At 48.4% G+C, this 27,899-nt stretch overlaps 1 protein-coding gene across 2 annotated transcripts in view; it reads left to right on the forward strand.

Annotated features, from left to right (window-relative positions):
- Nucleotides 1–27,281, forward strand: part of LOC139419025 (hedgehog-interacting protein-like) — a 56,262-nt gene extending 28,981 nt beyond the window's left edge. The window contains exons 8-14 of one of the 2 annotated variants that reach the window (XR_011635373.1): nt 135–256; nt 11,491–11,614; nt 12,440–12,576; nt 15,991–16,072; nt 23,397–23,545; nt 23,951–25,726; nt 25,769–27,281. Coding sequence is in view for 1 of the 2 variants with exons in the window: in XM_071168858.1 (XP_071024959.1) it covers nt 135–256; nt 11,491–11,614; nt 12,440–12,576; nt 15,991–16,072; nt 23,397–23,545; nt 23,951–24,147 (811 nt within the window). In the remaining variant the exon portion in view is untranslated. Of the gene's footprint in view, nt 1–134; nt 257–11,490; nt 11,615–12,439; nt 12,577–15,990; nt 16,073–23,396; nt 23,546–23,950 lie in introns of both variants that reach the window. The other variant, XM_071168858.1, reaches the window with a different exon arrangement.
- Nucleotides 27,282–27,899: the final 618 nt, after the last annotated feature.

Below are 27,899 nucleotides of genomic sequence, written 5' to 3' on the forward strand. Positions count from 1 at the left end.
GCATGCCACTGTTTTATCATGTGGCACAACCACCCCAAGGTGACACTCAGGGAGTAACGCATCATCGCAGATGGACAGTGTCATGGCGTTCCAATGTTTTTCCCACTTATCTGTTCATTCCTGTCTTTCCCCAGGTGTGCCGTGGACTGGCATCATACGGATAACAACGGGAGTCTCTTGATCCTGTGCACGGACGCCAGCGGTAGGAACGCGTCTTCAGGGAGAATACTGGCGATCACTAAGGGGAAAGACTACGGTGAGTTCCTTTTCCCTAACAACACTGAGGATGTGTCCCAAATGGCACCCTATTCCCTATATAGTGCACTACTTCTGAACAGAGTGCATAAAAGGAGTGCACTTTATAGAGGACAGGCTGCCATTTGGGACCTTTAGGAGCCTGAGAGTGCCCTTTAGGAGTCTGTCTGGAATACATCAATGGGGCATTAATGTTGCTTGTTATGAAAATAGCTCTGTCTGCCTTACAGTCTCATTTCATGTCCTCTCTCACCTTGGGAAAGTGTGGAAGAATCTGATGGAATTCCTCACAAATGACCTTTTTGGATAACCTTTCATTTTACTGTGTGTTCTGCACAAGAAAAACGATGTCTGTTTTTTTGGAATACAACTGGATTCTTTCCTGTTGTGAGAATGCGGTATTTGGTCGGCCTCCAATTTGTTCAGTACACAGTGTTTCTGAGTTTTACATTAAAAAAAAAAAGTAGCAGAAGTTATTGGGATCCACAAACGATTCGTCCTCGCATATCATTGCCAGGGGAATGTGAGTTTGTGTCCATGACTAGGATTTATAGTTGTCAACCACAATGAATATCTTGATGATGGGTTAGTATAGTTGAAAGCACACTAAACAGAGCCATGAGGATCTGGGGTTCATATTCTCCTTGTTGCACGTCAAAAGAGCATAATCGACACCAGAACACTCTTTCTAACACAATGAAGAAATGAGTGCTGATGTTTGGTTTGAATCATGTAGAGCTGTTTGTTTGGTTCTAATAACCACACAATGAGTGCTATTTCAGCCACCCGCAAAACAACCCCCCCCTAACCCCCTAACCCCCTCCCACCCAGCCCCTCAGCCTAGTTTAAACCTCCCACCCATTCCATTGGCCACCTCTCACCCAGGACGATCACTGATTGGGCCAAATTAACCCAGACACCGGCCCCGATTATACTATTGCCATGATGGAGGTGGAGTTCGTTACCTATCTGATTACACCCTAATAGGGGCGAGAACTCCTCACATCATAATTTCCATTATTCCCATGTAATGACTACATAACGATTTACATTCATGTTGTCCCATAAATACACTAAAACTCCATCATCAACCTCCTGTGCTATTTAGTACAACCATCACTTAATACGTTCAGTTTCAATGTTAATGAGGAGGTATCGTGGCGGTTAAAGCCCTACATTACATTTAATCCAGTTTAGCAAAGTTGTTTTTAACAAGGCAAGGCCTCAGTCACAGTAATTGAGACCACCCTCCACTACGTACTAATGGACTCGTGACAGATGGCAGTAAACATGGATATCCTTTTCTCTTCCTACACCAACAGAGAAAACAGGACTCATTAGAGTTGGCATAAATCACACCCAGGTCTCAGGGAGTCACAGTCATTAGACTAGGGTCCGACCATGGCAGCTCCGGGTCTCAGGGAGTCACAGTCATTAGGCTAGGGTCCGCCCATGGCAGCTCCAGGTCTCAGGGAGTCACAGTCATTAGGCTAGGGTCCGCCCATGGCAGCTCCAGGTCTCAGGGAGTCACAGTCATTAGGCTAGGGTCCAACCATGGCAGCTCCATGTCTCAGGTAGTCACAGTCATTAGGCTAGGGTCTGACCATGGCAGCTCCAGGTCTCAGGTAGTCACAGTCATTAGGCTAGGGTTCGACCATGGCAGCTCCAGGTCTCAGGGAGTCACAGTCATTAGGCTAGGGTCTGACCATGGCAGCTCCAGGTCTCAGGGAGTCACAGTCATTAGGCTATGGTTCGACCATGGCAGCTCCAGGTCTCAGGTAGTCACAGTCATTAGGCTAGGGTCTGACCATGGCAGCTCCAGGTCTCAGGGAGTCACAGTCATTAGACTAGGGTTCGGCCATGGCAGCTTCAGGTCTCAGGGAGTCACAGTCATTAGGCTAGGGTCCGACCATGGCAGCTCCAGGTCTCAGGTAGTCACAGTCATTAGGCTAGGGTTCGACCATGGCAGCTCCAGGTCTTAGGGAGTCACAGTCATTATACTAGGGTCCGACCATGGCAGCTCCAGGTCTCAGGGAGTCACAGTCATTAGGCTAGGGTCTAACCATGGCAGCTCCAGGTCTCAGGTAGTCACAGTCATTAGGCTAGGGTCTGACCATGGCAGCTCCAGGTCTCAGGTAGTCACAGTCATTAGGCTAGGGTCTGACCATGGCAGCTCCAGGTCTCAGGTAGTCACAGTCATTAGGCTAGGGTTCGACCATGGCAGCTCCAGGTCTCAGGGAGTCACAGTCATTATACTAGGGTCCGACCATGGCAGCTCCAGGTCTCAGGGAGTCACAGTCATTAGGCTAGGGTCTAACCATGGCAGCTCCAGGTCTCAGGTAGTCACAGTCATTAGGCTAGGGTTCGACCATGGCAGCTCCAGGTCTCAGGTACTCACAGTCATTAGGCTAGGGTCTGACCATGGCAGCTCCAGGTCTCAGGTAGTCACAGTCATTAGACTAGGGTCCGACCATGGCAGCTCCAGGTCTCAGGTAGTCACAGTCATTAGACTAGGGTCTGACCATGGCAGCTCCAGGTCTCAGGGAGTCACAGTCATTAGACTAGGGTCTGACCATGGCAGCTCCAGGTCTCAGGGAGTCACAGTCATTAGGCTAGGGTCTAACCATGGCAGCTCCAGGTCTCAGGTAGTCACAGTCATTAGACTAGGGTCCGACCATGGCAGCTCCAGGTCTCAGGTAGTCACAGTCATTAGACTAGGGTCCGACCATGGCAGCTCCAGGTCTCAGGTAGTCACAGTCATTAGACTAGGGTCCGACCATGGCAGCTCCAGGTCTCAGGTAGTCACAGTCATTAGACTAGGGTCTGACCATGGCAGCTCCAGGTCTCAGGGAGTCACAGTCATTAGACTAGGGTCTGACCATGGCAGCTCCAGGTCTCAGGTAGTCACAGTCATTAGACTAGGGTCCGACCATGGCAGCTCCAGGTCTCAGGTAGTCACAGTCATTAGACTAGGGTCTGACCATGGCAGCTCCAGGTCTCGGGGAGTCACAGTCATTAGACTAGGGTCTGACCGTGGCAGCTCCAGGTCTCAGGGAGTCACAGTCATTAGACTAGGGTCTGACCGTGGCAGCTCCAGGTCTTAGGTAGTCACAGTCATTAGACTAGGGTCCGACCATGGCAGCTCCAGGTCTCAGGGAGTCACAGTCATTAGGCTAGGGTCTGACCATGGCAGCTCCAGGTCTCAGGGAGTCACAGTCATTAGACTAGGGTCCGACCATGGCAGCTCCAGGTCTCAGGGAGTCACAGTCATTAGACTAGGGTCTGACCATGGCAGCTCCAGGTCTCAGGGAGTCACAGTCATTAGACTAGGGTCTGACCATGGCAGCTCCAGGTCTCAGGGAGTCACAGTCATTAGACTAGGGTCTGACCATGGCAGCTCCAGGTCTCAGGGAGTCACAGTCATTAGACTAGGGTCTGACCATGGCAGCTCCAGGTCTCAGGGAGTCACAGTCATTAGACTAGGGTCTGACCATGGCAGCTCCAGGTCTCAGGTAGTCACAGTCATTAGACTAGGGTCCGACCATGGCAGCTCCAGGTCTCAGGTAGTCACAGTCATTAGGCTAGGGTTCGACCATGGCAGCTCCAGGTCTCAGGGAGTCACAGTCATTAGACTAGGGTCCGACCATGGCAGCTCCAGGTCTCAGGGAGTCACAGTCATTAGACTAGGGTACGACCATGGCACTCCAGGTCTCAGGTAGTCACAGTCATTAGGCTAAGGTTCGACCATGGCAGCTCCAGGTCTCAGGTAGTCACAGTCATTAGGCTAGGGTCCGACCATGGCAGCTCCAGGTCTCAGGGAGTCACAGTCATTAGACTAGGGTCCGACCATGGCAGCACCAGGTCTCAGGGAGTCACAGTCATTAGACTAGGGTCTGACCATGGCAGCTCCAGGTCTCAGGGAGTCACATTCATTAGACTAGGGTCTGACCATGGCAGCTCCAGGTCTCAGGTAGTCACAGTCATTAGACTAGGGTCCGACCATGGCAGCTCCAGGTCTCAGGGAGTCACAGTCATTAGACTAGGGTCTGACCATGGCAGCTCCAGGTCTCAGGTAGTCACAGTCATTAGGCTAGGGTCTGACCATGGCTGCTCCAGGTCTCAGGTAGTCACAGTCATTAGGCTAGGGTCTGACCATGGCAGCTCCAGGTCTCAAGGAGTCACAGTCATTAGACTAGGGTCCGACCATTGCAGCTCCAGGTCTCAGGGAGTCACAGTCATTAGACTAGGGTCTGACCATGGCAGCTCCAGGTCTCAGGTAGTCACAGTCATTAGGCTAGGGTCTGACCATGGCAGCTCCAGGTCTCAGGTAGTCACAGTCATTAGACTAGGGTCTGACCATGGCAGCTCCAGGTCTCAGGGAGTCACAGTCATTAGACTAGGGTCTGACCATGGCAGCTCCAGGTCTCAGGGAGTCACAGTCATTAGACTAGGGTCTGACCTTGGCAGCTCCAGGTCTCAGGTAGTCACAGTCATTAGACTAGGGTCCGACCATGGCAGCTCCAGGTCTCAGGTAGTCACAGTCATTAGGCTAGGGTCCGACCATGGCAGCTCCAGTTCTCAGGTAGTCACAGTCATTAGACTAGGGTTCGACCATGGCAGCTCCAGGTCTCAGGGAGTCACAGTCATTAGACTAGGGTCCGACCATGGCAGCTCCAGGTCTCAGGGAGTCACAGTCATTAGACTAGGGTACGACCATGGCACTCCAGGTCTCAGGTAGTCACAGTCATTAGGCTAAGGTTCGACCATGGCAGCTCCAGGTCTCAGGTAGTCACAGTCATTAGGCTAGGGTCCGACCATGGCAGCTCCAGGTCTCAGGGAGTCACAGTCATTAGACTAGGGTCCGACCATGGCAGCACCAGGTCTCAGGGAGTCACAGTCATTAGACTAGGGTCTGACCATGGCAGCTCCAGGTCTCAGGGAGTCACATTCATTAGACTAGGGTCTGACCATGGCAGCTCCAGGTCTCAGGTAGTCACAGTCATTAGACTAGGGTCCGACCATGGCAGCTCCAGGTCTCTGGGAGTCACAGTCATTAGACTAGGGTCTGACCATGGCAGCTCCAGGTCTCAGGTAGTCACAGTCATTAGGCTAGTGTCTGACCATGGCTGCTCCAGGTCTCAGGTAGTCACAGTCATTAGGCTAGGGTCTGACCATGGCAGCTCCAGGTCTCAGGGAGTCACAGTCATTAGACTAGGGTCCGACCATTGCAGCTCCAGGTCTCAGGGAGTCACAGTCATTAGACTAGGGTCTGACCATGGCAGCTCCAGGTCTCAGGTAGTCACAGTCATTAGGCTAGGGTCTGACCATGGCAGCTCCAGGTCTCAGGTAGTCACAGTCATTAGGCTAGGGTCCGACCATGGCAGCTCCAGGTCTCAGGGAGTCACAGTCATTAGACTAGGGTCCGACCATGGCAGCACCAGGTCTCAGGGAGTCACAGTCATTAGACTAGGGTCTGACCATGGCAGCTCCAGGTCTCAGGTAGTCACAGTCATTAGACTAGGGTCCGACCATGGCAGCTCCAGGTCTCAGGGAGTCACAGTCATTAGACTAGGGTCTGACCATGGCAGCTCCAGGTCTCAGGTAGTCACAGTCATTAGGCTAGGGTCTGACCATGGCAGCTCCAGGTCTCAGGTAGTCACAGTCATTAGGCTAGGGTCTGACCATGGCAGCTCCAGGTCTCAGGGAGTCACAGTCATTAGACTAGGGTTCGGCCATGGCAGCTTCAGGTCTCAGGGAGTCACAGTCATTAGGCTAGGGTCCGACCATGGCAGCTCCAGGTCTCAGGTAGTCACAGTCATTAGGCTAGGGTTCGACCATGGCAGCTCCAGGTCTTAGGGAGTCACAGTCATTATACTAGGGTCCGACCATGGCAGCTCCAGGTCTCAGGGAGTCACAGTCATTAGGCTAGGGTCTAACCATGGCAGCTCCAGGTCTCAGGTAGTCACAGTCATTAGTCTAGGGTCTGACCATGGCAGCTCCAGATCTCAGGTAGTCACAGTCATTAGGCTAGGGTCTGACCATGGCAGCTCCAGGTCTCAGGTAGTCACAGTCATTAGGCTAGGGTTCGACCATGGCAGCTCCAGGTCTCAGGGAGTCACAGTCATTATACTAGGGTCCGACCATGGCAGCTCCAGGTCTCAGGGAGTCACAGTCATTAGGCTAGGGTCTAACCATGGCAGCTCCAGGTCTCAGGTAGTCACAGTCATTAGGCTAGGGTTCGACCATGGCAGCTCCAGGTCTCAGGTACTCACAGTCATTAGGCTAGGGTCTGACCATGGCAGCTCCAGGTCTCAGGTAGTCACAGTCATTAGACTAGGGTCCGACCATGGCAGCTCCAGGTCTCAGGTAGTCACAGTCATTAGACTAGGGTCCGACCATGGCAGCTCCAGGTCTCAGGTAGTCACAGTCATTAGACTAGGGTCCGACCATGGCAGCTCCAGGTCTCAGGTAGTCACAGTCATTAGACTAGGGTCTGACCATGGCAGCTCCAGGTCTCAGGGAGTCACAGTCATTAGGCTAGGGTCTAACCATGGCAGCTCCAGGTCTCAGGTAGTCACAGTCATTAGACTAGGGTCCGACCATGGCAGCTCCAGGTCTCAGGTAGTCACAGTCATTAGACTAGGGTCCGACCATGGCAGCTCCAGGTCTCAGGTAGTCACAGTCATTAGACTAGGGTCCGACCATGGCAGCTCCAGGTCTCAGGTAGTCACAGTCATTAGACTAGGGTCTGACCATGGCAGCTCCAGGTCTCAGGGAGTCACAGTCATTAGACTAGGGTCTGACCATGGCAGCTCCAGGTCTCAGGTAGTCACAGTCATTAGACTAGGGTCCGACCATGGCAGCTCCAGGTCTCAGGTAGTCACAGTCATTAGACTAGGGTCTGACCATGGCAGCTCCAGGTCTCAGGGAGTCACAGTCATTAGACTAGGGTCTGACCGTGGCAGCTCCAGGTCTCAGGGAGTCACAGTCATTAGACTAGGGTCCGACCATGGCAGCTCCAGGTCTCAGGGAGTCACAGTCATTAGGCTAGGGTCTGACCATGGCAGCTCCAGGTCTCAGGGAGTCACAGTCATTAGACTAGGGTCCGACCATGGCAGCTCCAGGTCTCAGGGAGTCACAGTCATTAGACTAGGGTCTGACCATGGCAGCTCCAGGTCTCAGGGAGTCACAGTCATTAGACTAGGGTCTGACCATGGCAGCTCCAGGTCTCAGGGAGTCACAGTCATTAGACTAGGGTCTGACCATGGCAGCTCCAGGTCTCAGGGAGTCACAGTCATTAGACTAGGGTCTGACCATGGCAGCTCCAGGTCTCAGGGAGTCACAGTCATTAGACTAGGGTCTGACCATGGCAGCTCCAGGTCTCAGGTAGTCACAGTCATTAGACTAGGGTCCGACCATGGCAGCTCCAGGTCTCAGGTAGTCACAGTCATTAGGCTAGGGTCCGACCATGGCAGCTCCAGGTCTCAGGTAGTCACAGTCATTAGACTAGGGTTCGACCATGGCAGCTCCAGGTCTCAGGGAGTCACAGTCATTAGACTAGGGTCCGACCATGGCAGCTCCAGGTCTCAGGGAGTCACAGTCATTAGACTAGGGTACGACCATGGCACTCCAGGTCTCAGGTAGTCACAGTCATTAGGCTAAGGTTCGACCATGGCAGCTCCAGGTCTCAGGTAGTCACAGTCATTAGGCTAGGGTCCGACCATGGCAGCTCCAGGTCTCAGGGAGTCACAGTCATTAGACTAGGGTCCGACCATGGCAGCACCAGGTCTCAGGGAGTCACAGTCATTAGACTAGGGTCTGACCATGGCAGCTCCAGGTCTCAGGGAGTCACATTCATTAGACTAGGGTCTGACCATGGCAGCTCCAGGTCTCAGGTAGTCACAGTCATTAGACTAGGGTCCGACCATGGCAGCTCCAGGTCTCAGGGAGTCACAGTCATTAGACTAGGGTCTGACCATGGCAGCTCCAGGTCTCAGGTAGTCACAGTCATTAGGCTAGGGTCTGACCATGGCTGCTCCAGGTCTCAGGTAGTCACAGTCATTAGGCTAGGGTCTGACCATGGCAGCTCCAGGTCTCAGGGAGTCACAGTCATTAGACTAGGGTCCGACCATTGCAGCTCCAGGTCTCAGGGAGTCACAGTCATTAGACTAGGGTCTGACCATGGCAGCTCCAGGTCTCAGGTAGTCACAGTCATTAGGCTAGGGTCTGACCATGGCAGCTCCAGGTCTCAGGTAGTCACAGTCATTAGACTAGGGTCTGACCATGGCAGCTCCAGGTCTCAGGGAGTCACAGTCATTAGACTAGGGTCTGACCATGGCAGCTCCAGGTCTCAGGGAGTCACAGTCATTAGACTAGGGTCTGACCTTGGCAGCTCCAGGTCTCAGGTAGTCACAGTCATTAGACTAGGGTCCGACCATGGCAGCTCCAGGTCTCAGGTAGTCACAGTCATTAGGCTAGGGTCCGACCATGGCAGCTCCAGTTCTCAGGTAGTCACAGTCATTAGACTAGGGTTCGACCATGGCAGCTCCAGGTCTCAGGGAGTCACAGTCATTAGACTAGGGTCCGACCATGGCAGCTCCAGGTCTCAGGGAGTCACAGTCATTAGACTAGGGTACGACCATGGCACTCCAGGTCTCAGGTAGTCACAGTCATTAGGCTAAGGTTCGACCATGGCAGCTCCAGGTCTCAGGTAGTCACAGTCATTAGGCTAGGGTCCGACCATGGCAGCTCCAGGTCTCAGGGAGTCACAGTCATTAGACTAGGGTCCGACCATGGCAGCACCAGGTCTCAGGGAGTCACAGTCATTAGACTAGGGTCTGACCATGGCAGCTCCAGGTCTCAGGGAGTCACATTCATTAGACTAGGGTCTGACCATGGCAGCTCCAGGTCTCAGGTAGTCACAGTCATTAGACTAGGGTCCGACCATGGCAGCTCCAGGTCTCAGGGAGTCACAGTCATTAGACTAGGGTCTGACCATGGCAGCTCCAGGTCTCAGGTAGTCACAGTCATTAGGCTAGGGTCTGACCATGGCTGCTCCAGGTCTCAGGTAGTCACAGTCATTAGGCTAGGGTCTGACCATGGCAGCTCCAGGTCTCAGGGAGTCACAGTCATTAGACTAGGGTCCGACCATTGCAGCTCCAGGTCTCAGGGAGTCACAGTCATTAGACTAGGGTCTGACCATGGCAGCTCCAGGTCTCAGGTAGTCACAGTCATTAGGCTAGGGTCTGACCATGGCAGCTCCAGGTCTCAGGTAGTCACAGTCATTAGGCTAGGGTCCGACCATGGCAGCTCCAGGTCTCAGGGAGTCACAGTCATTAGACTAGGGTCCGACCATGGCAGCACCAGGTCTCAGGGAGTCACAGTCATTAGACTAGGGTCTGACCATGGCAGCTCCAGGTCTCAGGTAGTCACAGTCATTAGACTAGGGTCCGACCATGGCAGCTCCAGGTCTCAGGGAGTCACAGTCATTAGACTAGGGTCCGACCATGGCAGCACCAGGTCTCAGGGAGTCACAGTCATTAGACTAGGGTCTGACCATGGCAGCTCCAGGTCTCAGGGAGTCACATTCATTAGACTAGGGTCTGACCATGGCAGCTCCAGGTCTCAGGTAGTCACAGTCATTAGACTAGGGTCCGACCATGGCAGCTCCAGGTCTCAGGGAGTCACAGTCATTAGACTAGGGTCTGACCATGGCAGCTCCAGGTCTCAGGTAGTCACAGTCATTAGGCTAGGGTCTGACCATGGCTGCTCCAGGTCTCAGGTAGTCACAGTCATTAGGCTAGGGTCTGACCATGGCAGCTCCAGGTCTCAGGGAGTCACAGTCATTAGACTAGGGTCCGACCATTGCAGCTCCAGGTCTCAGGGAGTCACAGTCATTAGACTAGGGTCTGACCATGGCAGCTCCAGGTCTCAGGTAGTCACAGTCATTAGGCTAGGGTCTGACCATGGCAGCTCCAGGTCTCAGGTAGTCACAGTCATTAGGCTAGGGTCCGACCATGGCAGCTCCAGGTCTCAGGGAGTCACAGTCATTAGACTAGGGTCCGACCATGGCAGCACCAGGTCTCAGGGAGTCACAGTCATTAGACTAGGGTCTGACCATGGCAGCTCCAGGTCTCAGGTAGTCACAGTCATTAGACTAGGGTCCGACCATGGCAGCTCCAGGTCTCAGGGAGTCACAGTCATTAGACTAGGGTCTGACCATGGCAGCTCCAGGTCTCAGGTAGTCACAGTCATTAGGCTAGGGTCTGACCATGGCTGCTCCAGGTCTCAGGTAGTCACAGTCATTAGGCTAGGGTCTGACCATGGCAGCTCCAGGTCTCAGGGAGTCACAGTCATTAGACTAGGGTCCGACCATTGCAGCTCCAGGTCTCAGGGAGTCACAGTCATTAGACTAGGGTCTGACCATGGCAGCTCCAGGTCTCAGGTAGTCACAGTCATTAGGCTAGGGTCTGACCATGGCAGCTCCAGGTCTCAGGTAGTCACAGTCATTAGACTAGGGTCTGACCATGGCAGCTCCAGGTCTCAGGGAGTCACAGTCACAAAGGTGCTATCTAGAACCAAAAAGGATTTTTGGGCTGTCTTCATAGGAGCAAGATTGGGTTCTACCTGGAATCAAAAAGGGTTCTCCTAAGGGAACAGCCGCAAAACTTTTTGGAACTTTTTTTTCTAAGAGTGTAGGGAATAAACAGAGTGAAACTCCCTGCAACGCCCATATTATATGAGTGTAATATCTAAGATGTAGCTAGTCATATTTTGGTCAAGCTGTCAAATGACAGCTATCTTAGGCTGAAAATAATAACTTTTGACAAATGCTATATGTTCCAAAAAGTAACTTTTTGGGAGGGATACACAAATTGACTTAAAATACCACAATAATTCTGAATTCGTTTTTTGGAGCTTGTAGAGCTCTACATGTGTCATATGGCACTATATACTGTGTATAGTGCACTATATGTATAGGGCACACCTTTTAACCAGAGCTCTATGGGCCTTGGTTAAAAGAATAGTGCACTTTAAAGACAAAAGGGGGCCATTTGGGGCACAGCCTCTGCAATTACACTGATCTGAGTTCTGTGTATCTGTGTTTATGTAGAGAACAAGGCGTCCATCTTAATGATACTGATCTGAGGCCTGTACCTTTGTGTTTCTGTGGAGAACGAGGCGTCCATCTTAATGATACTGATCTGAGGCCTGTGTATCTGTGTGTTTCTGTAGAGAACGAGGCGTCCATCTTTGACCTGGCGACCAGTGGAGGAGCAGCACCTGTGGGAGGGTTCATCTACAGAGGCTGTCAGTCCAGGAGGCTCTACGGGAGCTATGTGTTCGGAGACAAGAATGGGTAAGCTTATAAGTTCTAAATATTATAACAGGGTTTTTATTTATCGTCAAATGATCTAGATTAAATGTGTAGCTAGTTTGAGTCAAACGTCATTGTTTTCTCATTTGGAACATTCTCGAACGGTTCTAGTGTTCATTGACTTTGAATTGAACAAACACAAGCAGCTGTGTTCAGTAACCCAACTTTGCTATGGTGAACGTAACTCTGAGGTAAACACTATGCCAATTGACGTCCATCCCCTGATTCTGTCCATGGTCACCGTGCCAACATAAACCCAGTGTTCCATCCACGTTGGGGGGAAAACATTATTATCACATTACTGACACTACTACTGCTCAGGCTCATTCACTGTAAATGGAGACGTGATTTCCTGCCCTGGTTGGTTGGTCCGTTTGGCTACGGCCTCGTGTTGTTCACACGTCTCATTGGTTGATAATTAATCTTCCTCTCTTGCTGAAGTCAAACCTCGCCTCTTGAATAAACAAAGGAAATAAAGACGCTGAAGGAAGTACACTATTGAGACATCATGGCAATGTGTTTGGAAAAATGACTCGCAGCTACTTAGTCTCATTACAGTTTTTGAAGGGCACGTTGTTGTGAAAGGGCGAGGAGGATTTTGGCATCATGTTTATTTGGAAACCAAAAGACTTCATGCACACTAAGGCACTGAAACACAAGACTGTTGTGCTGTGACATGAAAGGAAACAATGTGCCGTTTTTGCTGACCCCTGACCTGTGCTTAATGCTAGCATTACTGTAACAGTGTGCTGATGTTGCGCTGTGCTTTTGTGTGTGCGCGTGTGTGTGCGTATGTGTGCTTTTCAGGAACCTGCGGATCCTCCAGAAGGGCTCAGCGGCGGCGAGGGACCAGTGGCAGGAGAAAGCTCTGTGTCTGGGCACCAGCAGTTCCTGTGGCTCCGCTCTGGTGGGACATATCCTGGGCTTCGGAGAGGACCAACTAGGTCAGTAGAACCAGCACAAAGGCTGTTTCCCAAATGGCACCCTATTCCCAATATAGTGCAGTACGTTTTGACCAGAGCACTATGGGCCCTTGTTGAAAGTAGTGCACTAAATAGGGAATAGGGTGCCATTTGGGATCCAACCCAACTCTCTAGTCTAAAGACGGGCCCCTACATGTATAGCCACATTATTATATGTCAATTTCTGTGTGTTTCTGGGTGTCTCTCTACGTCTGAGCTGATGTTATGAGTGAAAGCTTTTGTCAACAAAGGGTCTGGATGCAGAAGATAGATTGCAGAGTGTCAAGCCATCCTGAAATCAGTGTTTACACCCAATGACAGATGTCAAAACTGTGGAAAACTCTAGTTCAGAATCATTGGGGCATTGTATATGGAACAATGGTACATGTATTTACATAGTACATCCCTGGGGTGCGATGTCAATGTTCAACATGTTTCCACTCGGTTGGGTTTAGAAACAAGACTGCTCCAATTGAGTTTCCGAGATTAGGAAGTGAGGGGAAAAACGTCCGCGGAGTCTCAAATTCAAGCCGTTATTCGAGTGATATTCATGATATTGGACCAGAAAACCAACAGAGGTCACACACGCTGTGTGAGGGGAACTAATACCTCCATCCCTTCCTGCCGTGTCACCTTTCCTCCATGGCACGTTCCAGCAGCAGGATATTAAAGTCTCCCTGCTTCCTAAAGGATTATATGGTCATTTCCATACGATAGCACTAGGCCTCAAAGAGCCTACTGATATGGCATGTAGTTGGCCACCTGGTGATGAATGTTTCTGGTCTGTGTTATTGTTTACCAGCCTGCCAGTCATACCATCTTAGGTGAGGTTAGGTTCGCTACATCAACAAACCCACTGAACCCAATTCATTGTATCCCTGTTTGACAAAAGGACTCACTGTGAGCTCATGTTTTGCAGGGAACTAATTATCCATATTGGCATACAACGGGCACACAGGGTTAACCATGGGACTTGCCAGTATCTTGGCGTGGTGTTAGTTGAAGATTTTTGCTTTTGTTCATGATTTGTAAATGGGGCGGGGGTAGGCGAATGGTGGAGGGCTGTGCTGAGCTGGGCTGGCTTCCCACAACAGGGCCCCATTGACACATGTTTACAATTTGTCCTCTTATGGAGCCGTGTTGTGGGCTTGCTCCTCATTAAATGACTCGCCTGGTTCCAGTCAGGAGTATTTAGTTGTCCCATGATTCTCACTCTATCCCAAGTCCCATGGCAAGTGCAGTGCTGCAGGGACCCTGAGCAGGGCCTCTTCTCTTATTTTCTGTCTGTTTCTCTCTCAATTTCAATATCAATTTAAGGGGTCTATTGGCATGAGAAACATACAGTTGAATTTGGAAGTTTGCATACACTTATTTTGGAGTCATTAAAACTTGTTTTTCAACCACTCCACAAAAACTATAAGTCGGTTAGGACATCTACTTTGTGCATGACACAAGTCATTTTTCCAACAATTGTTTACAGACAGATTATTTCATTTATAATCCACTGTATCACAATTCCAGTGGGTCAAACGTTTACATACACTAAGTTGACTGTGCCTTTAAACAGCTTGGAAAATTACAGAAAATGATGTCATGGCTTTAGAAGCTTCTGATAGGCTAATTGAAAACATTTGAGTCAATTGGAGGTGTACCTGTGGATGTATTTCAAGGCCTACCTTCAAACTCAGTGCCTCTTTGCTTAGCATCATGGGAAAATGAAAATAAATCAGCCAAGACCTCAGAAAATAAATTGTAGACCTCCACAAGTCTGGGTCATCCTTGGGAGCAATTTCCAAATGTCTGAAGGTACCACGTTCATCTGACAAACAATGGTACGCAAGTATAAACACCATGGCACACAGCCGTCATACCGCTCAGGAGGAGACGCGTTCGGTCTCCTAGAGATTAACGTACTTTGGTGCAAAAAGTGCAAATCAATCCCAGAACAACAGCAAAGGACCTTGTGAAGATGCTGGAGGAAACAGGTACAAAAGTATCTATATCCACAGTAAAACAAGTCATATATCGACATAACCTGAAAGGCCGCTCAGCAAGGAAGAAGCCACTGCTCCAAAACCGGCATAAAAAAGCCAGACTGCGGTTTGCAACTGCACATGGGGACAAAGGTCGTAGTTTTTGGAGAAATGTCCTTTGGTCTGATGAAACAAAAATAGAACTGTTTGGCCATAATGACCAGTGTTATGTTTGGAGGAAAAAAGGGGAGGCTTGCACACCGAAGAACACCATCCAAACTGTGAAGCACGGGGGTGGCAGCGTCATGTTGTGGAGGTGCTTTGCTGCAGGAGGGACTGGTGCACTTCACAAAATAGATGGCATCATGAGGCAGTGAAATTATGTGGATGTATTGAAGCAACATCTCAAGACATCAGTCAGGAAGTTAAAGCTTGGTCACAAATGGGTCTTCCAAATGGACAATGACCCCAAGCATACTTCCAAAGTTGTAGCAAAATGGCTTAAGGACAACAAAGTCAAGGTATTGGAGTGGCCATCACAAAGCCGTGACCTCAATCCTATAGAAAATCTGTGGGCAGAACTGAAAAAGCGTGTGCAAGTAAGGAGGCCTACAAACCTGACTCAGTTACACCAGCTCTGTCAGGAGGAATGGGCCAAAATTCACCCAACTTATTGTGGGAAGCTTGTGGAAGGCTACCCGAAACGTTTGACCCAAGTTAAACAATTTAAAGGCAATGCTACCAAATACGAATTGAGTATGTAAACTTCTGACCAACTGGGAATGTGATGAAAGAAATAAAAGCTGAAATCAAACATTCTCTCTACTATTATTCTGACATTTCACATTCTTAAAATAAAGTGGTGATCCTAACTGACCGGGAATTTTTACTAGGATTAAATGTCAGGAATTGTCGAAAAACTGAGTTTAAATGTATTTGGCTAAGGTGTATGTAAACTTCTGACTTCAATTGTATGTTAACATTGCCAAACCAAGTGAACTAGATAATTAACTAAGTGAAATAAACAATACAAATTAACAGTAAACATTACTCACAAAAGTTCCAAAATAATAATATGATGTGCAAATAGATAAAGTTCAAAAGGGAAAATAAATAAACAAATAAATGGGTTGTATTTACAATGCTGGTCTTCACAGGCTGCCCTTTTCTTGTGTCAACAGGGCTTCTTAACTGGTTGCCCTTTTCTCTCTCTCTCTCTCTCTCTCTTTCTCTCTCTCTCTCTTTCTCTCTCGCTCTCCCTCTCTCTCTTTCTCTCTCTCTCTTCTCTCCCTCTCTCTCTCTCTCTTCTCTCCCTCTCGCTCTCTCTCTCGCTCTTGCTTTATCTTCTCTTATTTGCTCTTTCTAGATAGGGCTGATGCCTGGACTACATTCCCCATGTAACCCCTGTTCTCCTCACCCCCAGGTGAAGTGTACATCCTGGCCACCAGTAAAAGCATGGCTCAGTCGCACAGTGGGAAGCTCTACAAGCTAGTGGACCCTAAAAGGTAAAGAACACAACTTTCTTTGTGTGCGTGTGTGTCTGTGGCCTGCCCATATACCTACACAAAGCAGATATAGTGGCAGTGCAGGATCACAACTTCACAGAGAGAGGGAGCGTCACACCTCCCTCCACCCCTTGTTTTCTACACCTCTTCAATACATCACACACACACACACACACACACACACACACACACACACACACACACACACACACACACACACACACACACACACCAGGGCTCTTATCCCCTTAAACAAATCATCACACACACCAGGGCTCTTATCCCCTTAAACAAATCATCACACACACCAGGGCTCTTATCCCCTTAAAGAAATCATCACACACACTAGGGCTCTTATCCCCTTAAACAAATCATCACACACACCAGGGCTCTTATCCCCTTAAACAAATCATCACACACACCAGGGCTCTTATCCCCTTAAACAAATCATCACACACACCAGGGCTCTTATCCCCTTATACAAATCATCACACACACCAGGGCTCTTATCCCCTTAAACAAATCATCACACACACCAGGGCTCTTATCCCCTTATAAAAATCATCACACACACCAGGGCTCTTATCCCCTTAAACAAATCATCACACACACCAGGGCTCTTATCCCCTTAAACAAATCATCACACACACCAGGGCTCTTATCCCCTTATACAAATCATCACACACACCAGGGCTCTTATCCCCTTAAACAAATCATCGCACAACGGCCGGTTCCCCGGCCAACACAAATCTCAGCGTGGTAATTGGAGAGTAAGCATACCGTTTCCAACACCAGCACTACCAGCGGGCCCTGTTAGAGAGAGAGGGAAGATAGAAGAGACGAAAGAGAGAGAGGATAGTGAGGAGAAGGGGGAGAGAGAGAGAGAGCGAGGAGAGAGCGAGCACACGTGGCTCGCTGGGTATTTTCGTAGCGTTTGACAGGGCTGCTTATACACTCCTGGAGAGAACGGAGGGCACCTGTCGACGAGTGGTAATGTTTTCCTCATTGTCGTAGGGAGGGATTTGTTACATGTGACTGGAATACCTGGTGGTTTGGGTTTTAATGAAGGGATGCTGTGTCCCAACAATGTGCCCCGCTGCGTCCCAACAATCCAGGTCGCACACAGCTGATAATGTGCTGGAGTCTCTGGTGATAAATATTACTAGAGGAGATAGTTGCCTGTTAATCGTTGTTGTATGCTTGTTAAACATTTTACCACATGTTTTACTCTATTCAATATTTTCGATAATCATGAATCCTTAACAAATGATGTTTGCGTCAACCCTAGTACATGTGAAAAACATTTCTCCCAGCACACCAGGAGGTACGTATATGGGGTGTATGAAGTCCCCCTCCACCGCAGCCAACATCTGAGACGTGTAGGCCTTGAATGTCACTGATATATAGTTTGAATCATGAGAAATTACATTGAACATAACCAGATCCTCTCACTTTCTAATTCAAACCAATCGCTCTTCAAGCTGTGTCTTTCCACCCTCAGCCACCCAAAAATCATCCAGTCCCCCTTTTCAGCACCCTGGAATGGAGAACTAGAGATTCTCATGTAGGTTTAGGTCCTTCAGCTTAAGTGAAGTTATCAGGGAGGCATGTGGAGCATCTAAAAACACTGGACTTACAGTGGGAGTTAAGTCCAGGAAGGAGACAGAATAATGTTTCCTTAAGTCCATTTCACTTTATTGTGTGTGTGTGTGTGTGTGTGTGTGTGTGTGTGTGTGTGTGTGTGTGTGTGTGTGTGTGTGTGTGTGTGTGTGTGTGTGTGTGTGTGTGTGTGTGTGTGTGCTTGCCTGTGTGGGACAATAGAAACAGATCCCTGGCTAATTATTGCTAAGGTGATGACAGTACCAACCAAGTCACAGTTAATTACGCCACAGATGTTTCTACGGGCCCCTTGCTGCTCCGCTCAACGTTTTATTTATGGTTTTTGGCTGGACACATTTTTCCCAAACAACAATTCTTTCCACCCATATTTTGGGCTTGTTTAGTCTGTATAGTGGCCTGTGTGGTGCTGGGAGTCCGGCTTCTACACACACACACACACACACACACACACAACACACACACACACACACCACTATCTCATTACAGGGAGGATGGAGAGGGGGAGGGAAGGGGGCAGCTAACGTTTCTGACCTTGCTGCGTTATCACGTCTGATAGGCCACCCGTCCCCCTCTACCCCTTCTGGGGTACCTGGCGCCCCCTCACCCTCCTCCTTTACAGAAGACTTGTATTTCTGAGAGGCGAGCCTGTGGTGGTCCGGGGGTCCCACAACATCCACCATCCACCCACATGGTGTTTTCATTACATGTATGTTAGGGGAAGAGGAGTGGGGCTTTAGGAGGTAGGGGGCTGGGGAGGGGAGTGAAAGAGGAAAATCACCTAAACCCCCCTGCAATGTTTTGGGGTAAACACACGTCCCGGCAGCGCGCTGACTTCATTTGTAGGTATTTGTTTGTCAGTCGGGTACCGTCCAATAATAAATAGGCCACCATGCGTCTCAGTAACATCATTATACGTTGTCTCTGTCCCATGTGGACATTGTCGTGGAAATTCTGTACTGAGTGAGATTTAATTTCTAAATATACAACACAGAGGCAGAGTAGGATCATGTGGCATTGTTTACTTGCTCTACTGTGGAAGGAGACAGAGCTGTTTAAAAATACCTTGCGGCCTTGCCCGGGATTCAAACCTAGCCCATATGCATCACACACACACACACACACACACACACATACACATACACACACACACACACACACACACACACACACACACACACACACACACACACACACAATATGCCGTCTACCCCAAGGCTTCAACGGGTTTCAGCTCTGTTTTTAATTTTTCCTTTTCCCCTCTTCCTATAATTAGAACAGTATAATGTCTGATTGAGACATGCAATGCTTCATTGAATATGTCTTATCTCAATTGCCCTGCCACACGCAGTCAGAGGTCGCCATGGGAGAGAGAGAGAGAGACTTTTATTTATTTATGGTGCTAACATCCATTTAGAAGCAGAGGAGGAGGAGGCTTCATTCCTTGAGAGAGGAGAGACACAAACAAACACCGCCTCCGGGTATTGGGTGGGTTGGTTATGTGGGGGAGGATGTCACTGGCCACATTGTAAAGCTGTACAGTATGTAACTGCCAGGTGGTAATAAAAAAAGTTGTCTTTCCATCTAAACAGGCTTTTATCCAAAGAGGGAGGAAATGGTTCTCCTGTGTCATAAAATACTTTTCACACAATATAGGGTTTAGTTGAGTCAGGTGCAGTCCTCTGGTTGAATTGTGGTGAGTAAAGAGGTTGAGAAGACCCAGTGGACATAGAATAAGGCTCTGGGACCTCCTTTATGAAGTCACTATGGAAGTCACAAATTACAGGAAGTACTGGGGAGAAGGAGCAAGGAGGTGTGCGTGTGTGTGTGCGTGCGCGTGTGCGTGTGTGTGTGTGTGTGCGTGCGTGTTCAGTGTGTGTGGTACGATAGCTCCCAGCTCCCATATGCTAAAAAGAGCCAGCTCTTTTATTCAGATGTCCCTCCTAAATCTTGCTGCTGCACTACTGTGGTCCTGCCCTTGACAAAGCTGCTCCACTGAATGGTCCTGGCTCCTACAATACACAGTACATTTCTGACACAATTAAAACAAGGGATGAAACCACAAAGAAGCCCCCAAACAATGGAGCCGGATGACAAAACAGCCAAAGGACTCACACTGGGCCGTTTGATTTAGCCATTGTTGGGAGGCACAATGTACACCACTCCAGGGCTTTTTTCTCACATACACCTCATGCCAATCAAGCAAGCCCCAGCACATAGCCCCAACACATTCCTTCCCAAAACCCTCCCCACCAACTCCCAGGCTACCAGCCACCCATTACTATCAAAGCTTTAAGTGAAATAAATCTGATAGTCGTTATAGTATCCCTCACTAATAGCATCCCCTATATCAATCAGCTGTATGATTTGATCTGGGGTGACTTTTGAGGCGGTGAGATATTATAAAGAGGGCTGTGTTGTGAGTAAGAGGGAGCTGATCAGGAATCAGGCTCAGCATATGGTCCCTGGCTGATGTCTCCTGTTCTGGAACAAAGGGGGGGGGGGGGGGGGCAGCTGAGCCAAGCAGAGCTCCATATATCCCTCCACCCCACAACCACCCTGCCTCCCTCCTCCATTCAGCCACTAGGACTACACTTTGAAAAAAAGAAGCTATCTAGAACCTAAGAGTGTTGGGAACCAGCCAATAATGTATACAAACCCTAGATGGCTGATGATATGTATTGATCATTGAGAGGTTTTTGAAGCCACCGGTCGGCCATATTGGCACTCCCCCCAGTAGGAGCAGTTCTCCATAGGAATTAATGGAATTCTACAGTATTTCAATGAAATGTTTTAAGGTCAAAATGACATGTATTGAAGTATTTTAGATGTTGTAGCGGGGACATTAACATTAGTAATAAAAATATATATATACTTTAAGGAAAATGTTTTAATATATTTTTTCATTTTTTATTTGTATGTTTAGCTCACATAATATAATTTAAGATTATGCATTAAGGTGTCTGTAACAGAATGAATGTGGCAAAAACGAATGTAGACATGAATAAATTGCATTTCTAAAGCTTCCCCCCCAAAAAACAATGTGTGGGAGTGCCAAGATGGAGGCTCAGGGGGCTTCAAAACAGCACCCCCTATCAGTCATCTGGTGTATATATAAATCACTGGGACCAGCCTGGCCCAGCGCCGTGGACACTCAAACTAATAAGCGGCCCTCCTTTAATTTATCAGTCTTCATCAGTCTGTGTTTTATGCAAGTGTCCTCGCCGAGTTTATACATTCCCACAGTGCCTGTTGACCCAGCTGCCTTTGTCAAGTGGCGCTCAGGCAGGTGTTGTTTTCACCCGGGACCATGGCCACCCATGGTACTAATACAAACTGATGAGGGGCAATAGCCGTGGCTGACCCCTGCCCGCCTGACACTATTAACAGTGTTGTACCCCAATCCTCCAGGGACTAGCTGTCCCCCTTTTCTCTCTCTCTCACCCTGGTCTCTTTCTCCCAACTCCATCACTCTCCCACCCTCTCTCTTTCTGTCCCTCCTTCTCTCTGTTTTAACTATGTGCAGCCTGTCACAACAAAGGCCCAGAGTGTGGATGAGAAAAGGCACAGGGTTGGGTGGGTTCTGAGGGGAGCGGAGCATGGGAATCACCCCCCCCACCCCTCCACCCCCCTAGAGACCCCCTCTAGGCTCTGGTACTGCCCCGGGACTGCCATCAGTCAATATGGCTGTCAGAACAACACTCTCCCAGCCACGGTGTCCGACACCCCACTCACATACCCCCAGAACCCTGACCAGGACCCCCTAACTCACTCACACACACACACAACACAGGCCAGGAGCCCCTCCTTTGAGCACTAACCAACCACAGTCAGTAAGTCAGTTAATTTACAACCAGACCCCAATATCACATTCAGTTGTGGCTCCTGTCTGTCCATTGGTCATTAGATCTCTATAGCATTATTTCTCTATAGCATTATCTCTCTACAGCATTAGAGCTCTCCCCAGCATTATCTCTCTACAGCATTAGAGCTCTCCCCAGCATTATCTCTCTACAGCATTAGAGCTCTCCCCAACATTATCTCTCTACAGCATTAGAGCTCTCCCCAGCATTATATCTCTACAGCATTAGAGCTCTCCCCAACATGATCTATCTACAGCATTAGAGCTCTCCCCAGCATTATCTCTCTACAGCATTAGAGGTCTCCCCAGCATTATCTATCTACAGCATTAGAGGTCTCCCCAGCATTATCTCTCTACAGCATTAGAGCTCTCCCCAACATTATCTCTCTACAGCATTAGAGCTCTCCCCAGCATTATATCTCTACAGCATTAGAGCTCTCCCCAACATGATCTATCTACAGCATTAGAGCTCTCCCCAGCATTATCTCTCTACAGCATTAGATGTCTCTACAGCATTATCTCTACAGCATTAGAGCTCTCCCCAGCATTATATCTCTACAGCATTAGAGCTCTCCCCAACATGATCTATCTACAGCATTAGAGCTCTCCCCAGCATTATCTCTCTACAGCATTAGATGTCTCTACAGCATTATCTCTACAGCATTATCTCTCTACAGCATTAGATGTCTCTACAGCATTATCTCTACAGCATTCTCTCTCAGCGTTATTTATCTACAGCATTAGGTCTCTACAGCGCCCAGAGAGTCCAGCAGGCAGAGAGTCCAGCAGGCAGAGTGCACTGGCCATTCCACAGCACTCCCACCAGGCTTTCTGTTTTCCATACCACTACCACCCATGGTGTGTGTGCGTGCGTGTGTGTATGTCTGTGTGTGTGTGAGTGTGTGAGTGCCTGATGGATATGTCAATACACTGCCTGGCTGAGGCTTGTCTTGCCTCATTCGTCGATGCTGTTTGGCCCCATCCACACACACAGGAACACACACAAGCTAACAGGCAATTCACATTTGAATTCCATCACGTAGAACGCTGCTATATTATTTCCAGGTTTTTGAGCCCGGGCTGGAGCGTGATATGAAATGATCATACTCTAAGCCTCCTTTGGGCCAGTGCGTGTGTTCAATGTTTGTCTTGTTATGAGATGATCACAATATGTCTGTTTAGTATGCTGCCTGTTGGCAGTGTGGTTGGATATGTTTGCGGGTGTGTGCTACATCTGTGTGTGTGTGTGGGGTGTTTATGAGTCTCCTGTCCTGCTGAATTGCAGCAGCGAATGCCTGTTCCCGGTGGCCTGTTCCCGGTGGCCTGTTCCCGGTGGCCTAGACACACGCACACACACACACACACATACACACACACACATGTCCTCAGTGGAAATAAAACCCTGGTCCAGTCATTCAGTCAGTCCACCATTCCCCCAGCCTCCCAACCTCTGATGCTCCAAATGAATTATTATTCTCAAAAACTCATTAACAACATTCCAGAAATGGAATATTCCAGAAAGAACCCTGTCACACACAGAGTCTCTCCGTACTCAAACATTCATTCTCCCCATGACTCCTTTCCATCACATCAATGTTCTGTAAAGGCACATTCTGGTGGAGCGGTTTCCTCTTCCCTGTTGTGCATGGTTAAGTGTTCTGCTGCTATGGCACCACTGCTGCTGCCTCTAGTGTGTGTGTGTGTGTGTGTGTGTGTGTGTGTGTGTGTGTGTGTGAGAATATGGTGTGTGAAAGAAAGGCCACATATCCGTATGTAATGCCTCAGAACAGTGTGCATGAGCCTTTAGAGTGTGTGACCGTTGCCCTCCCTGTGTGGCCCCTGCAGGCCCGCGGCCCCTAAGGAGTGTCAGAGACAGGTGGAGGCCCCGGAGCTGCTGGGAACGGCCTGCTCACGGCAGTGTAAGAACGGACACTGCACCCCCACCGGGAAGTGTTGCTGCAGCACCGGCTGGGAGGGACCCTTCTGCAGAGTGGGTGAGTCAGAGAAAAGTGCTGTCTGAAGTGTTCAACCATAACCTAGAATATTAGTAGAGCATTACATAATAACCCTCTGCAGAGTAGCTGAGCCCTACTGTATAACAAGAGTTACACAATAATGTGAAGAATTCTTGAGTAATGTTGATATTTATCAAATGGACTACTTTGGACCCATAGTGGACCCACATAAAGGGTTTATGAATGTTTTGTTATCGCTTGTCAAGATATCCTCTCTCTCTCTCTCTCTCTCTCTCTCTCTCTCTCTCTCTCTCTCTCTCTCTCTCTCTCTCTCTCTCTCTCTCTCTCTCTCTCTCTCTCTCTCTCTCTCTCTCTCTCTCTCTCTCTCTCTCTCTCTCTCTCTCTCTCTCTCTCTCTCTCTCTCTCTCTCTCTCTCTCTCACAGCTAAATGCGAGCCGGCCTGTCGTAACGGAGGCGTGTGTGTTGAGCCCCACAGCTGCCTGTGTAAGAGCGGCTACTCGGGCGCCCAGTGTGAGAAGGGCGAGCGGGGCATGCCTAGCGACCAGGAGAAGGACGGCATCCTGGACCACATCATAGACATGACCTCGTACCTGCTGAACCTCACTAGCTACATGGTATAGGGGCATGGGGAGGGGGTCCACTCCCACCGCAACCCCCCCCGGGCCCCCTCACTCAACCACCAGAGAAGCCCAAGCAGAGCCTCCCTCCTCCGTGATTCACCCCTGAGACACACCCCCCTGTCTGAACGTACCCTGTCCCCGTCAACACCCAGACTCTGGTCATCTTCCTGCCCATAAGCTCCGGTAGGCTACGTACACCAGGCATCCGGGCCAAGCATCCCTCCAGAGACCATCACACAGACAGACACAGCAACGTGATGGTTGAATGCATGGCAATCGTCGTCTATGGTCTAATGGTTGGACCTCCACTGTGGCTACATAAGCTCTTTTATACTCTTCTTCTCCAGGAGAAAGTTCTTCTCCTCTCTCTCCCACTCTGGAACCCCCATGCAGATGACTTGATATTAGCACTGCACCCCTGCTGAGAACAGAGGGAGACCCCCTCGCGTTCTCTCCACACAACAACAAAAAAACAGCGGCCATTTTGACTGAAGCCTTACAGAGAGCGAAGGGGAGTCGGCTGAGCTGAAACACAGCGAGGCGGGTGGAGGCGTGGTGACTTAAGTTATCCCCCAGGACTGGAGAGTGGACAGCCTAATACTGGGGGTTAGCTTTGGGTCTGCCTTCACCAACACAACACAGTCTATATACAGCCTTTAAATGAACATGCCAATCTCTTCAGCATCAGCAATGCAATAATACTGACACTGACTGAAGAGTTTCTGATAATCTTACTGTGCCGTGTATAGAGCCCCATACAGAGTCCTGTACTATCTTGTCTAAAGGCACTAATATGAACGACCAATAGACCAATGTCACAGTAATAATAATGATTATTGTTATTTTGACCCACTGTTTTCTCCGGGTGATGTTTTGTGGGCACATCTTCATAGAAAAAGCTACGTTATGATACTTCATGATACAGCGGTATAGATTTGTTGTTCATCGCTCACTTGACATGCTGCCAATGTACAGAATGGATCCATAGCTGAAGAATGAGTGTCTTTGGACTCAACAGGTATCTATAGAGTTTAATGATTGTGTCCCAAATGGCACCCTATTCCCCGTAGAGTGCACTACTTTTGACCAGAGCCCTATGGGCCCACATCAAAAATAGTGAGCATCATACGGAACAAGGGTGCCATTAGGGACAGAGTCTATGACATTGTTAGGATAGAGCTCATAGCTTTGCACTCCCAATGTCAACGCCAGTTTGATACATTTGAAATGGAGTCATCAACTCCACGCACTGTAACGTCATGTTTTTTGTGTTTCACAATCAAAAGGGCAGACGATTATGTTGGGACTATAGTACGGTGTCATACAGCAGTGACGTTGTCACACACTAACACAGTGGCACGCAGCAGCTCAAATGAACACACACACACACTAACACAGTGGCACGCAGCAGCTCAAATGAACACACACACACTAACACAGTGGCACGCAGCAGGTCAAATGAACACACACACACACACACACACACACACACACACACACACACACACTAACACAGTGGCACGCAACAGGTCAAATCTCTCACACTGAACACACACACTAACACAGTGGCACGCAGCAGGTCAAATGAACACACACACACTAACACAGTGGCACGCAGCAGGTCAAATCTCACTCTTAATCTCTCACACTGAACACACACACACACACACTCGCTACACAACTTCAGTGGTCGTTCTACAGGGACAGAAGCTGATGTATATTTCATACATAAAGAGCTGAACTAAGTACTACTTAGCCTTGCTAAATAATATAGCGTTACTATTGTTTCGATAGAGGAGGGTTTATTTTTTTAACTGTGATAAGGTATGGGAGAGGACGGTGTTTGTAGAAAGTGGTTTTGCATTAAGCTTAAAAAATCATGTTTTGTTTGTTTTTTTTGTCTTATTTTTGCTAACAGACAAACACAAAATGTATGCAGTGTTTTTCCACTGAATAAAAACACACAGCGACACGTGCAGTACAGATCAGCACCGTGTGTTAAAGGCCACGCGTGTCTACACCTGAATGGAAGAGTTTGTAACCGACCACTGAGACACAACACAAGGCTCTCTCTGTGTTTCCTTCCCGTAGTACGCCTCTGTCTGTGGCGCTCAACTGCAGCATAACGGTCGTTGTTTGGTCTTTGTTTTAGGCCACCAACACAGTCGGATGAGAAGAGTTCCTCCAGGTAGATCAGATGAAAGTTGGTTTCACACCAGACGCTCTACTCTACATACTGTGAGACGTTCAGATAAGACAGATGGAATGATAAAATGTGTCAAGTATGAACCCAGACTTCTTTGATCCACTTTGTGGTGAACTGTGATCCCTTAACAAATGAACAGCATAAAGAAGACTTTGCTCATCTCAAAGCCAGGGATCTAAACCGTCTTCGGCGAGCCAAACGACAATTTAAAAAATACTCTAATTATGTTGGAGCCCATCGATGTGTTGTCTTTCTTCAGAAGACTATAAAACACATTGCGTAACGCCACTAATCTACAGGTTGATCAGGATTGGTTCATTTGATATAGTGCCATTGCAAATTCCTTGATACCGTATTAATCTTGAGTCTCCTGACAGTAGTTCAGCAAAGATCAAAGCAACTTCTTACATCTTGTGCCAATGTTGTCTTTTTTAAGTGCCTGCTCCCCACACAATTGGAATGTCTTTATTTCTATGATCATATTTTGTTTTGAGTTCTCGTTCTAAGCATGGTTAGAAGTGTTCAGGGTTTTCCAATTCCTCTCTCTCTCTCTCTCTCTCTCTGTTTTGTTTTCTCCTCTGTATCTTCAATGACAGCAGCTGTTGAACCTCTGTCTCGCCAGTGTTCTCTCTGGTCTATAATGCGTCAAATGGAACTCATGCTGTAAAGTCGATACTATAATTTTAGCACTTAATGTGAAACTTGCATTTTAGCTGCTGAGACGGCGTGGTGTGAATAAAATAGAGTAACCGTTTTCATTATTTAAGTAGTTACGCAAACAAAGTTATTTAAGTTCTCTACAATTGTTTTTGCCGCTGTATGTGAGGATTTTGATTTTGATCATGCATTGTAAATAAAACCTAGGGCTATCTTTGTTTCTTTTCAGAAATATCTATATGTCTATTAAAGTTTATAGCATGTCTGAAAACCTCGTCACAGTGTCTGTTTGATGATGACGTTTAGGATGACGATGTAGCATAGAGCAGATTGTTTCTTCTTGAATAACAACCCGTAGAAAATAGTCATAGAATCTATTCATTCTATTTCTATGTGACTAACAATCCTTGATTCAGCAGGAAAGGAAATGATAGGTTGTTGCAGGATGATTACAAATGGAGACAGATTGAGGCCTTCTGCCAGGGTGTGGAACAGTGACCTCACCTTAAATGTATCCTCGTAATGTTAGATCTGAGCACACAGAGGTTGTCTACAGGAGTTAGTCTATTTGGCCTTAGATTTCTGAGATTGACATGTCGAGCCGGACAGTCTTTTACTGTTCTATGAGTGTAAATCAATATCATAACATCCTTCCACTATTAGTATTAACAGTATAAGCAAGTGATGGTTGCTTATTCTGTTAAGAAAAGCTACTGTTCAGAGAGGGAGGGAGAAAGAGAGAGAAGCCCCGTATAAATCTAATCAAATTGTATTTGTCACATGCTTTGTGAACAACAGGTGTTGACTAAGAGCTTACGGGGCTTTTACTTCTGGGTCTTCTATAAACTGTCTCCTCCCCTTCATCTACACGGATTGAAGTGGATTTAAC

The sequence above is a fragment of the Oncorhynchus clarkii genome, chromosome 10, assembly GCF_045791955.1.
Source record: "Oncorhynchus clarkii lewisi isolate Uvic-CL-2024 chromosome 10, UVic_Ocla_1.0, whole genome shotgun sequence".
Taxonomy (NCBI): domain Eukaryota; kingdom Metazoa; phylum Chordata; class Actinopteri; order Salmoniformes; family Salmonidae; genus Oncorhynchus; species Oncorhynchus clarkii.